Source organism: Macaca nemestrina, unplaced genomic scaffold (genome assembly GCF_043159975.1).
Source record: "Macaca nemestrina isolate mMacNem1 unplaced genomic scaffold, mMacNem.hap1 Scaffold_87, whole genome shotgun sequence".
Lineage (NCBI taxonomy): Eukaryota > Metazoa > Chordata > Mammalia > Primates > Cercopithecidae > Macaca > Macaca nemestrina.
The window spans coordinates 58170-73794 of NW_027257878.1; the positions used below are offsets into that span (position 1 = coordinate 58170).

General features: G+C 40.8%; 1 protein-coding gene and 1 long non-coding RNA gene across 44 annotated transcripts in view; one reads left to right on the forward strand and one right to left on the reverse strand.

The window, feature by feature from the left end:
* The window catches only part of LOC139361655 (disco-interacting protein 2 homolog C-like), a 230607-nt gene that overhangs the window by 48117 nt on the left and 166865 nt on the right, over positions 1–15625 (reverse strand). For all 43 annotated transcript variants that reach the window (XR_011619235.1, XR_011619234.1, XM_071090417.1 and 40 more), the window contains 2 exons: positions 14840–14965; positions 421–630 (listed from right to left, as the gene is read on the reverse strand). Coding sequence is in view for 41 of the 43 variants with exons in the window: in XM_071090417.1 (XP_070946518.1) it covers positions 421–630; positions 14840–14861 (232 nt within the window). In the remaining 2 variants the exon portion in view is untranslated. The remainder of the gene's footprint in view (positions 1–420; positions 631–14839; positions 14966–15625) is intronic.
* LOC139361656 (uncharacterized) lies at positions 5486–15153 on the forward strand. Its single transcript, XR_011619236.1, has 2 exons — positions 5486–12475; positions 14756–15153. It is a non-coding gene; the product is annotated as an uncharacterized lncRNA (long non-coding RNA).

Genomic DNA, 15625 nt, shown 5'->3' on the forward strand with positions numbered 1-15625 from the left:
TCCTTAAATGACTCCCGTGGTCAGGAGGAGCACACTTTAAAACCCTGTCCTGTTGACTGGGACTGTTAAGGTTTCACGCAGGAGCATAAGTGAGAAGAAAAGATAGAAGCGGATATGGCTGCAGGATTCCCCAGGAACACGAAAGGACTTATAAAACAGAAGGCCCCTGGAATTCGGATATGGCTGCGGGATTCCCCAGTAACAAGGCCCCTGGAATTCCAGCTGTGGGAGGAACCTGGGCATGAGAAAAGCAGTACAGCAGCTTCCAGAAACAATCCAACCAAAGCACCCCAGGGGCCAGAGGGGCTCTGCGCTCTTTCCACTAAGGGATTCCACAGCCAAGATACAAACAGAGGAAAACGTGCACACACAAAGGGGTTTAGACAACAGGCACAGAAAGACACTGTGAAGCGTGCTCACCCATGGGGGTCTGGGCCATGACATCCGCTAGCCTGTGGGCAGCTCTGCTGCCCCCGCTCTGCGTGGAGGACGAGGAGGTGGTGGACGTGGTGGAGCCGTGGATGGCCTGACTGATCCAGTGCTCCACTTTGATGCTGCCCTGGCTGGAGGTCGGGGCGCCCTGGGAGTCCACCTGCACTGAGCCTTCATCTTCTGAGCCATAAGAGGTATCTGTGTAAGAAGAAAGGCAATTTGCTATATGCTGCAGCAAAAACAGGCACTACAATCTCAGTCCCTCCAACACAGATTTACTTCACGCAAGTCTGAACAGTTGTTTAATGACTTTTTGCCGTAGACACTCTTGAGAATTTAAACCACTTTTCAGATAATGAACCATTTATTTTAGCATAATGAATTTTGCTTCCAAAGCACCTTATACAAACATGCTATAAGATGTTTGATACTGTCATCTCAAAGATGCACTGACACATTTCCTCTACACAGCAGTTTGGGAAGAAACCAAGTGTTTTCTTGTGTCAGTCAGAAAGTGAGAGGGCAAGGGGAGGCGGAGGGCCTGTGCAGCTCTCAGGAGTCTCAGTGTGACTATGTTTAGCCCCGAGATGGGGCTGAGATGCTCTTCTGGGCTCTGATTTATTTCTACGTTGGTGTGTGTGTTAGATACCCTTGCAGGTGATTTTTGCATCTGTGTGTTAGTTACCCATAGAGCTGATTTGTTTCTACATCGGTGTGTTAGATACCCATGCAGGTGATTTCTGCGTCTGTGTGTTAGTTACCCATACAACTGATTTCTTTCTATGTCAGTGTGTTAGATACCCATGCAGCTGATTTATTTCTACATCGGTGTGTTCGATACCCATGCAGCTCTCTAAGGATCAAGACGCTGATGATGGTAACAGGAGGGAAAGCAGAATGTGCCTCACATAGAGCGGCCCCTCCACCTCCCCGCTTTCCTCTGGGGCACACAACAAACCCTCATGTTACATTTTGCACTCAAATCTATTCACCTTTACACTATTCGTTTCTTATACATTGTCATTATTGATTTTTCTATCTGTACAAATTGGATATCTTGGATTATGAGAAAATACATCCCTTTTTTCACTATAATTCGCGAGAACATTTTTCATTTAATAACTTTTCATGCAGCACCAAGGTTTTTGGGAATAAATTGCTGCTGTATTTGTTAAACTTCAACGTAAGAATGACACTCAGAATCCTACCTACAAGTGAGTGATGGGAGGCGCTGGCTCAGGTGAGCAGCTCCAGATCATTGGGTGAGAGAAGGAGTCACAGCAAATAATCTTAAGACACTGGTTTGCTTCTTAAAAGACAGTAAGGGCAAACAATATTCACACTTATTACCACTGTCACATGACTTACGCTGTTTGGGAATTTTTTAAAAAGTTTACTTGTTAGACAAGCAATAATATTAGGAGCCTGAAAATTCTCTATCATCTTGCTTTTTTTTCTTTTGAGACAGAGTCTTGCTCTGTTGCCCAGGGTGGGGTGCAGTGGTGTCATCTCTGCTCACAGTAACCTGTCACTCCCCGGCTCAAGTGATTCTCTTGCCTCAGCCTCCCAAGTAGCTGAGATTATAGGCAAGTGCCACCATGCCTGGCTCATTCTTGTATTTTTAGCAGAAACGGGGTTTCACCATATTGGCCAGGCTGGTCTCGATCTCCTGACCTCGTGACCTCATGATCTGCCTGCCTTGGCCTCCCAAAGTGCTGGGATTACAGGCATGAGCCACTGCGCCTGGCCGACCCTGCCTTTTAAGAAAACTTACACAATTTATATAAAAGTAAAAGTAAAACTGACACAGCCTTGAGACTTTTGAGAAAGGTACACAACCAGGTGTCCATTTGGAGCACAACCATCTCCCCAGAACGTCTTCTCAAAACCCTTTCCAATCTTTCATTCCTCACTCCCACCTACCTTTTCCAAGAAACCTGCAGAATAATGTGATATAGACACTCGACAGAATAGCAGCAAACCAAGCAAGCAGCATATGAAATGGATGATACAGCATGACCAGTGGTGACTAGAATTACACACCATGGGGACAGGAAGTCAGGTTGATTTAACATTCAAAACTGAATTAATGTCATACGCGGTAAAGAATTACGGAGTAGAACCGCGTGTTAACCTTAGGAGACATAGAAAAGTACTGACAAATTCAAGAGAACGAAACTCAACAAACCATGAATAGAAGGCAATTTCCTCAACCTGTTAAAGTACATTCCTGAAAAGCCACAGCTAACATTGTATTTAATGGTAAACAATAGAATGCGTTTTCCCTAAGATGGAGAACAAGACAAAGATGTCCCCTCTTGCCACTTTTATTCAACATTATCTGGCAGGTTCTAGCTGGTGAAATAAATTAACAAGTTTAGTAATAAAGACATCCAGATTAGAAAGGAATAAAAGTGTCTTTATTCATAGATGACCTGACTTTGGCATGTAGAAAATGGCAAGAAGTACACCAAAAATTACTAAAACAAAGTTTGATGGGATCATAGGACACAAGATAAAGATATACATATACTAGCAATAAAAAACCTGAAAATAAAATTAAGAAAATCGTTCCATTCACAATAGCATCAAAAGCAGAAGACATTCAGCTGAACTTCTAACAAAAAGGTGCAAAATGTGTACAATGACAACTATAAAACATTACGGAGAGACATTAAAGATCCAAATAAATGGAAACTAAATAAATGGAGGCATATTCATGATCGTGAATTCGAAAACGCAGCATTATCAAGACAATTCTTCCAAAACTGTTCCATTAATTCAAGGCACTGCCTAATAAAATCCCAGAAGGCTGTGTGTGAAATGGAAAGCTTATTCTCAATTTTATCTGGAAATACAAAGGACCTACAATAGCCAAAATAAATTTGAAAAAGGGAAACAATGTTGGAAGACTTCACTATCTGATTTCAAAACTTTACATAAAGTCATAGTTATTAAGGCAGTGGTATTCGCACAAAAATAGATGTATACATCAAAGGAACAGAATTAAACTCAGAAATAAAGCCTTATATTTATGATTAATTTATTTTTGACAAAGGTCTCAAGACAATTCAGTAAAAGAAAGGTAGTTTGTTTTTTCAACAAATGTTGCAGTGGCAACTGGGTACCCACACACCAAAAAGAAAAACCGTGGGGGAAAGAATCCCCCAAACCAAACGAAAACAAAAATCCGACTTAGATCTTTACTGCACACACAAAAATTAACTCCAAATGGATCACAGACCTAAATGAAAGAACAGTAAGACCATGACACTTCTAAAACTCCCAAAGACACAACCCATGAAAATTAGTGAAATGGACTTCATTAAAATAGAAAACTAGTAAGTTTTAAAAGATGATTATCTCCCTATAACTAATGTAACAAATTACCTTGATCTTAGTGGCTTACAACAAGACAAATCTATTATCCTATTGATGAAGAAGTCAGAAGTGTAAAATCTAAGTGTCAGCAGAACTACGTTCCTTCTGGAGGCTTCAAAGGAGAATCCATTTCTTTACCTTTCCCAACTTTTAGAGGCCACCTGTGTCCCTGACTCATGGCCCCTCTTCATCTTTAAAGTGCATCAATCCAGTCTCCAGTTCTTTTCTCTTTTAAGGACCTTCTTGATTACAGTGGGTCTACCTACTTAAACCAGGATAATGGTCCCATCTCAAGATCTTAAATTAATCAGCTGCAAAATGCCTTTTAACCACTTCAGACAACAGGTTCATAAGTTCTGGGGAATAGGACCTGGGTATCTTGGGGGAAAGGCTTTGTTCTGTCTGCTACATAGTAGTTTGTTCTTTCACTGAGAAACGTTACATCTGTAAAACTCTTATATTCAGATTGCATAAGGCACCTGTAACCCATAAGATGACAACCAACCCATTTACAACATGAGCAAAAAATCTGAACATTTTACCAATATATACAAATGGCTATGAATAGGAATTAGCACATTAAAAGCTAATAAGCACATTAAAAATGCTTAGCATCATTCATTGTTGCAAAGTAAATACACAATGATATACCATTCCACATCAATTAGAATGACAAAAATAAAAATAACAGTAACTATTGGTGGTGATGATGTGGAGAAACTGGGATGAGCATATGCTGCTGGTGGAAATGTGAAATGGTGCAGTTATTTTGTAAATAATTTGGCAGTTTTTAAAAAGCTAAACCTAAACTTACAATAAGACTCAATCATGCTACTTGGCATCCACTTAAGATAAAAGAAATTATATGCATACACAAAGATATGTACATTAATGTCAATGGCAGCTGAATATGGAAACAATGAATAACCAACTGGTAAATGAATAAACAGAATGTGTCATATCTATCAAATAGAATATAAATAAATAATAAGAAATAAACTACTGGTGCATGGTACAGCAAGGACTTCAAAACAGGTAAAGGAGGCATAGAGAAGTGTGTACATTGTATGATTTTATATCATAAAATTATAAGATCATAAAAAAACCAAAAACCATAAAATCAGAGTAAAATATTCTATGATTTTATATTCTAGAAAATTTAGAGTGCACTGTTATGATTTCTAGGGTTCTTTTCCGTAGAGCTAACCTTTCATCTGATATCCTTTGCAATCAGCCAAGTACATTCTTTAGCACGTTTATAGTGTAGTTCTGCTGATAACACATTCTCTCAGCTTTCATATTTGGGAATGTGTTGTTTCACCCCTGTTTATAAAGGAGATTTTCCCTGGATATGAGTTGACAGGCCTTTCTCCTGCTTTTAGTGCTTTAAAAAAATGTCTTTCCATGGTCTTCTGGTCTCCACTGTATCTTCACAGAAGTCACGCGTTTTTGAAATGCTTCTCTGGTATGTAACGTGTCTTTTCCTTCTGAGTCCTTTCAGGATCTCCTCTTAATCTTGGGATTTCAGTACTTTGGCTATCATGAACTCGGATGTGCTTCTTGTTATACTTGTTCTGCTTGGAGTTCACTGAACTTCTCGGGGCCGGACACAGGTGTTTGACATCAATCTGAGAAAATTTTGACTCCTGTTTTCAAAGGTCTTGCTCTTCTCTCTCTTTTCCTTCTTGTATTACAAGTATATTGACGTATCACAGGAGCTTGAGGTTCTGTTGGCTTTTCTTTCCATTTTGTTTCTCTGGGCTTCACTTTGGTTAATTCCTTTTCATCTCCCTTCGAGCCCACAGACTTCATCTTCCTTCTCCAACCTGTTAAGCCCATCAGCGCCATTTCATCTCAGTGTCATATTTTCCAGCTTCATAGTGATGTCTCATGTATACCCTATATATGCACAGCGTCTCCTATCATGGACATTGCCTACCAGACTGGTACATTTGTCACAACTGATACTTCTACAGTGAAACATCATTACCACTCCAACTCCATCATTCACATCAGGGTTCATTCTTGGTGTTGTACAATATATGGCTCTGGACAAATGCATAACATGTATCCACTATTACAGTATCATACAGAGATCACATGATACTAAAAACTCTCCTGCTCTGCCTATTCATCCCTGCCTCCCCCTGGCAACAACTGATCTTCTTACAGTCTCCATAGTCTTGCCTTTTCCAGGATGTTGTAAAGCTGGAATCATACAACAACCTTTTCAGATTGCTTCTTTCACTTAGCAATATGCCCTTTAAGTTTCCTCCGTGTCTTTTTATGGATAGCTCATTTATTTTCAGCCTCAAATAATATCCCATTGTCTGGATGTACCACAGCTCACTTATACATTCACCTACTGAGGGGCATTTTGGTTGCTTCCAAGTTTTGACATCTATGAATAAGGCTGCTCTAAATATCTACTTGCAGGCTTTTGTGTGTAGACATAAGTTTTCAACTGCTTTGAGCAAATGCCAAGGAGTGTAATTGCTTTATCATATGGTAAGAGTATAGTTAGTTTTGTAAGAAACCACCAATCTGTCTTCCTAAAGGCTGTTCTATTTTTATTAAGACCCGCCATGAATGAGAGAGAATTCCCACAGCTCCACATCTTCACAGGCTTTGGTGTTGATAGTGTTCTGGATTCTGGTGTAGTGATATCTTACTGTTGCTTTCATCTGCATTTCTCTATGACACGTGATGTGAAGCATCATCTCATACGTCGATTTGCCATCTCTATATCTTCTTAGATGAGGCATCTGTTAGTCTTTGACCCATTAATGTGATGAATTACGTTAATTGGCTTTTCAATGTTAAACCGGCTTTGGATACGTGAAATTCCATGTGGTTTTAGTGCACAATTTTTGCTAGATTTGCTAATATTTTATTGAAGATTACTGCATCTATGTTCATGAGAGATGTTCTGTAGTTTTCTTGTAATATTTTGTTATTAAAATGGTATTTGATATTAAAATGATGCTGGCTCTATAGAATGAGTTAAGAAGTATTCCTCAGCTTCTATGTTCTGAAAGAGATTGTAGATAATTGGTATAATTTCTTCTTAGATATTTGGTAGAATTCACCAGTGAACCCATCTGGGCCTGGCACTTCCTGTTTTGAAAGGTTATTAACCACTGATTCAATTTAACAGATACAGGCCCATACAGATCGTTTCTTCCTGTTCAAATTTTGGCAAATTCTGTCTTTAAAGAAATTGGTTCATTTCATCCACGTTATCAAATTTGTGGCCATAGAGTTATTCATAATTTTTATTATCCTTTTAATGTCCATGGGATCTGTAGTTATGTCCCTTATTTCATTTCTGATATTGGTAATTTATCTGCTGTATTTCTTTTTCTTGTTAGAGGCTTACAGATTTTCTCTCAAAGAACCAGCTTTTGGTTTCATTGATTTTTCTCTACTGATATTCTGTTTTCAATGTATTGATTTCTGCTCTTTCATTATTTGTCTCCTGCTTAGAATTTAATTGGATGTTCTTTTTCTAGTTTTCGAAGGTGGAAGCTGATTGATTTTAGATCTTATTTTTAACGTATGCATTTAAATCTATAAATTTCCCTATAAACATTACTGTCACTGCAGCTCACAAATTTTAACAAGTTTTCATTTTCATTTACTTCAAAAATTCAAAGAAATCTTCAGGTTTCTTCCTTGAACAATGTATTATGTATAAGTGTACTGTTTAATATCCTAATATATTTTCCAGTCGTCCATTATTGATTTCTACTTTACTGTGGTTGAGAACATACTTGTTTGATTCCTATTCTTTTAAATGTGTTAAGGTGTGTTTAATGGACCACAACATGGTATGTCTTGGTGAATGTTGTGTATTCTGCTGCTGTTGGAGGAAATAGTCTATAAACTTCAGTTACATACAGTTGACTGAGGATGCCGATTTCAATTTTGTCCTTACTGCTTTTCTGGCTACTGAATTGGTCCATTTCTGATAAAGGGGTGTTAACGTCTCCAACTATAATAGTGGGTTAATTATTTCTCCTTGAAGTTTATCAGTTTTTACTTTGGAATTCTGATACTTTGTTAGCAAAAGTACATTTAAGGATTGTTACATCTTCTTGGAGTATTGACCTCTTTATTACGTAATAGTCATCTCTGGTAACTTTCCTTGATGTAAAGTCGACTCTGTCTAAAATTAATATCACCACTTCCATTTTTCAAAATGAGTGTTGGCCGGGCACGGTGGCTCATGCCTGTAATCCCAGCACTTTAGAAGGGCAAGGCAGAATGATCACCTGAGGTCAGGAGTTCAAGACCAGCCTGGCCAACACGGTGAAATCCCATCTGTACAAAAATAGAAAAAATAAATAAATTACCCAGGCATGACGACAAATGCCTGTAATCCCAGCTACTCGGGAGGCTGAGGGAGAATCACTTGAACCTGGAAGGCAGAGGTTGCAGTGAGATATCAGGCCATTGCACACCAAAAAATTAGTGTTAACATTTATATCTTTTGCCATCCCTTTACTGTTGATCTATATGTATGTCTTTATATCTAAAGTGGATTTCTTATAGATAATATATAGTTCGGTGCATTTGGACTGACATTGAAAGTAATAATATACAGTTGAATTAACATCTACCATATTTGTTACTATTTTCTATTTGTTGCCCTTGTTCTTTGTTTTTGTCTTTCACTTTTTTTTCCTTGTGGTCTTTATTGAGCATATTCTATGATTTATTTTCTTTCCTTTCTTAGCATATCAGTTACTTTTTTTTTTTTTTTTTTAAGTGGCTGCCTTGGAATTTGCAATATAAATTTACAAGTAACCCAAGTCCACTTTCAAATGACACTACACTGGTTTCTTGATAATGCAAGCACACTATAATAACAAAATAACCCTAATTCCTAATTGCTCTCTCCCATCCCTTGGGTATCACTGCTCTCATTCATTTCACTTATATTTAAGTGTGTGTATATGACATATACATAAGCATATAATACAGTATATTTACCGTCGCTATTATGAATGAACTGTTAAGTTAGATCTGTTAAGAAAAATGAAAGATTTTCTTCTACCTTCACTATTTCTTCTTTAATGCTTTTTGTTTTTCTATTTATTTTTTTAAACAGACAAGGTCTTTCTCTGTTGCCCAGGCTGGAGTGGAGCAGCATCATTATAGCTCACCGCAGCCTTGAACGGGATCCTGGGCTCAAGAAGTGACCCGTCTCAGCCTCTCAAAGTAGCTGGCACTATAGGTGTTGGCCACCACGTTTGGCTTTTTTTTAATGAGACAGAGTCTCACAACGTTGCCCAGGCTGGTCTCAACTAAGCGGCCTCCAGCTCTACTCCCATCTTTGCCTCCCAGAGTGTTAGGATGACAGCTGTGAGCCCTGTAAACAGACTGTGCTCTTCCTTTCTTTGTGCACAGCTGAGTTACTGACCTCTACTATTTTCTCTAGAGAACTTTGAACATTTTTTGCAAGGCAGGTCTACCGGCAACAAATTTTTCAATTTTTGTAGGAGAAGGTCTTTTCTTTTTCTTCACTTTTGAAAGATAATTTCACAGAGTATAGACTTCTAGGTTAATGGAATTTTTTTCCTCTCAATAGTTTAAATACTTCACTCCACTTCTTGCTTTCATGGTTTTTGAGGGGAAGTTGAAAATAATTCTTATCTTTGATCCTCCATAGGGAAGGAGATTACTCTGGTTTCTTTGCTTTTTAATCTTTGATTCACCATAGTTTCAATATTTTATGCCCAAATAGAGTTTATTTTTGTTTTGTTTTTGTCGTCATCGTTTTTACATTTATCCTTCTTGGTGTTTCTTGAGCTTCCTGGATCTATGGTTTGGTGTCTGGCATTAATCTGAGGAAATTCAGCTATTACTGTTACAAATATTTCTTCTGTTCCTCTTTCTTCCCCCTTGTATTACCGTTATGCATATTTTATGCCTCTGTGGAAGTCCCATAGTGCTTGGATACTCCGTTCTTTTTTGCTTTTCAGCTCTGGAGGTTGGAGTTGGGTATTTCCCTTTCTCCCAGGTCAGAAGGCTCTGATAAAATCCCACCAGGTTAGTCTCCACTTAACTAGCTTCTCAGGAAGGTGGACCTAGTGAAGAGTGCACTTGCATATTGAAAAATGATTCCTATTCTCTTTCCCCTGTAGTAAGTATGAGGGGATTTTTCTCTGATGTTTACTTCGAGAACCTGATTGAGCTTCTGATGATACAACTCACAAAAGCATGAGACCCATATGCACAGGCCTCCTGGAGGTTTTAACTCTCAGACGTGGCCACACCTCACCACAGCAATTTGTCAATTCCAGTTCAGGGTTTCCAATCCCAGCGTGGGTTCCTTGGAGCATTGTGCTCCAGTGTATGGTGATTCATCTGCTTTACCTGTCCAGCCAATCTGGGGACAGTGGCTTGCCGGTGACCTCACGTCTCTTGCAGGTTTAAGAAGAGCTGCTGATTTTTCAGTTTGCTCAGCTTTTTACCTGTGAGGAGGGAGTGACAATTCTCAAGATTATCGTGTACAGAACCTGAAATTCCCCAACTGCATTATAGTGAAAAGTGTCTTCCCTTCCTCTGGCTCAAGAATTAAAATATTTTCATTCTCTGACACGTTGTACTCTGATTCCCTAAATATTTATAATTGCAGATTTAAAAACTCAGTTTTCTGCTGTATCAGACATGTAGACTGGCACTTTCCAACAGAATTATGAGAGTCCTGTTATAGAACTTGAAACCTTCCTTGTAGCCTCATATAAATATATAAACAGGTATAATTAATTTTACTGGTATATTTTTAACTCAAAATGCTCATGCTATACTTGCAATAAGAAATACAAATAGGCCGGATGCGGTGGCTCAAGTCTGTAATCCCAGCACTTTGGGAGGCCGAGGCGGGTGGATCACGAGATCGGGAGATCGAGACCATCCTGGCTAACACGGTGAAACCCCGTGCCTACTAAAAATACAAAAAATTAGCCAGGCGTGGCAGCGGGCAGCAACTTGGGAGGCTGAGGCAGGAGAATGGCATGAACCCGGGAGGCGGAGATTGCAGTGAGCCGAGATCACACCACTGCACTCTAGCCTGGGCAACAGAGCTAGACTCCGTCTCAAATTAAAAAAAAAAACAAATACAATATTTTCTATTTTTTATATTAACTGGCATGTCTTTCACGCAGCAAATCCAGTTCAGACCAGGCACACGTCATGTGCTCAGCCGCCGCATGTGGTGAGTGACAGAGACCATCCTGCATGTGTGTGCACTTTTTACTGCCTTTTTCTTGACCACAGATTCTACCCCCCGTTTCTCTGTGTATGCGGTGATTATTTGCTGAATATTACACATTGTGGGTAACTTGTTGAGCACACTCAGGATCCCTAACCTCCCTCTGAAGCTTTCCAGCTCTTGTTTTAGCAGTTAGCACAGGCACGGCTGGGTCATCGTGACATGGGCAGGCTTGGTTGGATTCGCTGTTGGTGTGAATCTGTGGAGAGCTCCCATCCTGCACCCACTTGGGTCTCCCCCTCCTGGACGTGGTAAGATGGCCATGCTCCGCCCACACCTGAGCTCTCTCTGATCTCCCCCTCCCGGACATGGTAGGACGGCCATGCTCCGCCACACCTGAGCTCTCTCTGATCTCCCCCTCCCGGACATGGTAGGATGGCCATGCTCCGCCACACCTGAGCTCTCTCTGATCTCCCCCCCTCCTGGACGTGGTAGGGTGGCCATGCTCCGCCACACCTGAGCTCTCTCCGAGCTCCGCCTTCTGGATGTGGTAGGATGGCCATACTCCGCCCACACCTGAACTCTCGGCACCACGGTCTGCAGGTGTTCTCCAGAGGGCAAGTGTACTGTGGGTGCATCTCATTCATTCTCCTGCCCTCGCCCTCAGGTTCTGGCTGGTACAGCTGTGGTCACAGACTAAAAACAGCCACCTCATTCGTTTTGTGCAGTTTTACAGTTGTTTAGGGCAGATGGGTGATTTGGGTCCCTGTTCTCTCATCATGGCTAGAAGTAGTTTTGGCAAATTATTCTTTTATCTTTACATTCGGAAACTAAAGGAAAGTTTCACCCATAGAATACTAGCGTTGCGACAATCCTAATGAGAGTTTCTCCAGAAACTAGGATCCAGGTCAGCAGCCAGTCATTTCATAGAAGATAAACTTCAAGAACATTCTCTGAAGGGCAATGAAACTGAGTAAGATCTAACCACTGTTACCAACAACCAAGAAAAATAGGTAAGAAAATGCAGCTAAGATTTGGATCAAGTAAGTACGGTAATAAACATGCAAACTATCGCTAAGCACAAATAGGCTGGGAGTAAAAAATTTTTATGACATTGACATTTACGATTTTACAAAACTGCCCCATATGATATATCAAGAGGACTCCTGATGAAAATTTACAAAGGATGCTTTATGGCTGATATAAAACTGTTGGTCAAATCCAAATATTTCACAAAAATAACATTTCAAATAATATTCTTTTATATTTTGCAGACATCTGTACAAGGAGGTTATTCATCACACATGACCCAGTAACATTTGTCAGCGGTTGGATTCAATACGAGAAATAAGCAAATAACCGTAACCGCACTGTTTCTTCCATTTCAAAGTCTTTTCTCTTATACAAAGTGGTCAAGAAAAATGCCCGTTGCCTTACATACTGGTTAGTGCCAAAAATTTGGTTTAAAATATTTCAACCCTTGAAATGTTTTACGTCCATGTTGTTAGTTACACAAAGAACACATACAAATACAATTATTTTGCCATAAGTTTTGGCAAATTATAACCATTAACTAAACAAACAGGAGTAAGCATGTTATTTTTGAGATAGGGTCTTGCTCTGTTGCCCAGGCTGGAGTGCAGTGGCACGATCATGGCTCACTGCACCCTGATCCTCCCACTCCAGCCTCCCGAGCAGCTGGGACCACAGGCACACACCACCATTCCTGGCTGATTTCTGTATGTTTTGCAGGGATGGGCTTTGGAATGTTGCCCAGGCTAGTCTCAAATGCTGGGAACTCAAGCAATCTGCCTGCCTTGGCTTCCCAAACTGCTGAGGTTAGAGGCATGAGCCACCATGCCTGGCCTAATCATTTTTAAAGAGTCTGCATTTATTATCGTTATTTTTTTCTAATTGAGATGGGGGTCTTGCTCTGTTGCCCCGGCTGGAGTGCAGTGGTGCCATCTCAGCTGACAGCAACCTCTGCCTCCCGGGCTCAAGTGATTCTCCCACCTCAGCCTCCCAAGTAGCTGGGACTACAGGTGCACACCACCAGGCTCAGCTAATTTTTTGTACTTTTGGTGAAGACAAGATGTACAAAAGGCATTTCTGTACATTTTGCCATGTTGTCCAGGCTGACCTTGAACCCTTGGGCTCAAGCCATACACCTGCCCTGGGTTCCCAAATTACTGCAGTTATAGGCATGAGCTATCGTGCCCAGTCCTTCATTATGTGCTGTGGCTTAATATTAAAATAAGGAAAGGGAGGAGCCCAAAGGAGCACGTTGGCAGAAAGGGCTCCCTTGTCAACAACTTGCTAGCATGGCATTCACTCCCTTGCCTGGCTGGCACTGCGTTCTTTCGATGAAGAACACGTTATGTGTCAATGAGAAACAGAAACGACATAGGAACACCCTGTCTCTACAAACACTTAAAAATTAGCTGGGTGTGGTGGCGAGCACCTGTGGTCCCAGCTGCTTGAGGTTGAAGTGGGAGGACCGCGTGAGCCCAGGTGGTCACAGCTGCAGTGAGCCAAGAGCTGCCATCATGATGCTGAATTCCAACCTTGGTGACAGAGCAAGACCTTGTCTCAAAACAAAAAGCAACGAAAACCCAAAATGATGCACTCTAAGTTCTGTCCTTTAAATTCCAGTACCTTCATTTGTAAAGGTATGTAAAGGTGAAACTCAGGAGCTGCCTGTAGTAATGTGGACGTACGCTTGACCTCAGCTCTGATCTGAAGCACGTCCTTCTGTCTCACTGCTTGCCAAGACTAAGCTAAATTTCAGAAGTAAAAATACTCCCGAAAATGTTGTACATTTTCAACTATTCGTATTGTACCTTAAGTTTCTTTGGTATTGGAGCAAAAATACTGGGTCATTTAAAGTGATATGTAGCTTCAACGTGGGATGTAAGGTGATTCAGGTCCTTTGAGAAGACAAGCTTGCAACAACGGCATGAATAATGTTGGAATCAAAATCACAGAAACTAAACACCAAATAGCATAGGTTCAATCCGTGTCTCTAACAAGTATCTGGATAACTAAACTTTCTGCTTTACTTGGGTGTGAAGATCATGAAATGTAGTTTATAATTATTTGGGCAGAGAAAAGAGAGAATTGGGGTAGTTATGTAAAATTCAAGATTAAAGAAAAGCAGTATTATATAGCAGAAATATAAATTGGCTATTACCTTCAGTAATTTAGATCAGGGGTTGGCAGGTCCCTGCACCAAATCTGGTCCGTTGTTCTTGTAAATAAAGTTTTATTGGTAGACAGTCATACGCACTTGCTGTCACCCATGGCTGAGGGCAGAGTTGAGTGGTTGTGAGAGACCTTATGGCCTGCAGGAACTAAAATACTAGCTGGCACCTTGCAGGCAAAGTTTATGACCTGATTCGGGTAGCTGCCTAAACTGTCCAATTCGCTTGTTCTAAAACAATCCAATAATGTAGCACACTTATCTGAAGATTTGAGAATATGCATGCAACAGCCTAATCAGAAGAAAAGTCCAATTCCACCCATAGGGTTACAAACTCTTCCCTTTTCCCTACAAGGAATTAAATGAATAAAACTGTGTGAGATTTTACTGGTATGTATCATATGTATCAATCTTGATGAAAAGTTAAAAATGTGTATTTATACAGATACATAGTGTTACTTTTCATGCACTGTTTTCGGACTTCTGGTTCACAAAATCTGCATTTCTGCACCATGATTTTGAAGGCAAAAACCCAACTTCTGGGCTAGCGGTCAATTCTGAGGCGCCCAGCATGTTCAGGAGGCAGCGTCGGGGAGCGTGTCCCTTACCTGGAGGGGTGTAGGCGTCCATGGAGGTCTACACGACCAGGGACCTGCGTTTGGAAGGCATAGGCACCGCCATCTTCTGCTCTTTGTGTCTGGCCAGAGCCGCCTGGACAGCTTCCGTGTGGACGTCTGAAATGGAGAGAGCTCAGTCACTCAGTTCTCAGCTTAGGTCCCAGAGGCCAAGCTGCACCCTCCTCTCTGTCCCCGCAGCACGGTTCATCCACCTTCTGAAACTCACCAACAGATGGGTGGGTGAGGAAAGAAAATCAGTGTTTACAGTTCCATAAAGACATTAAAATTTATTCACAGACTTTTAATTATTCATTTTATTACTGTAGAATCCATATCCGCAAGCAAACACTGGGTGTAAACTGCACTGAGATTTTTCTTTTTAGGGTGAATGCACCTTGATCTTTGGAGATTCTTTGTAGGTCACACGTTTGAGCCTCCAAATCCTTTCACTGTACCGTTGAGAGGCGTGTGCACGCCTCGCACCCCAACTCACACAGCCACGGTCGCAGCTCAGCTCAACACCGGCCATGGGCCAGGACTGTGTTGGCTATGGTTATGGTTTGGCTGTGTCCCCACCCAAATCTCAACTTGAATTCTACATCCCAGAATCCCCATGTGTCGTGGGAGGGACTTAGGGAGAGGTAACTGAATCACTGGGTCCCGTCTTTCCTGTGCTATTCTCGTGATAGTGAATAAGTCTCATGAGATCTGATGGCTTATCGGGGTTTCCGCTTTTGCTTCTACCTCGTTTTCTCTTGCTGCTGACATGTAAGAAGT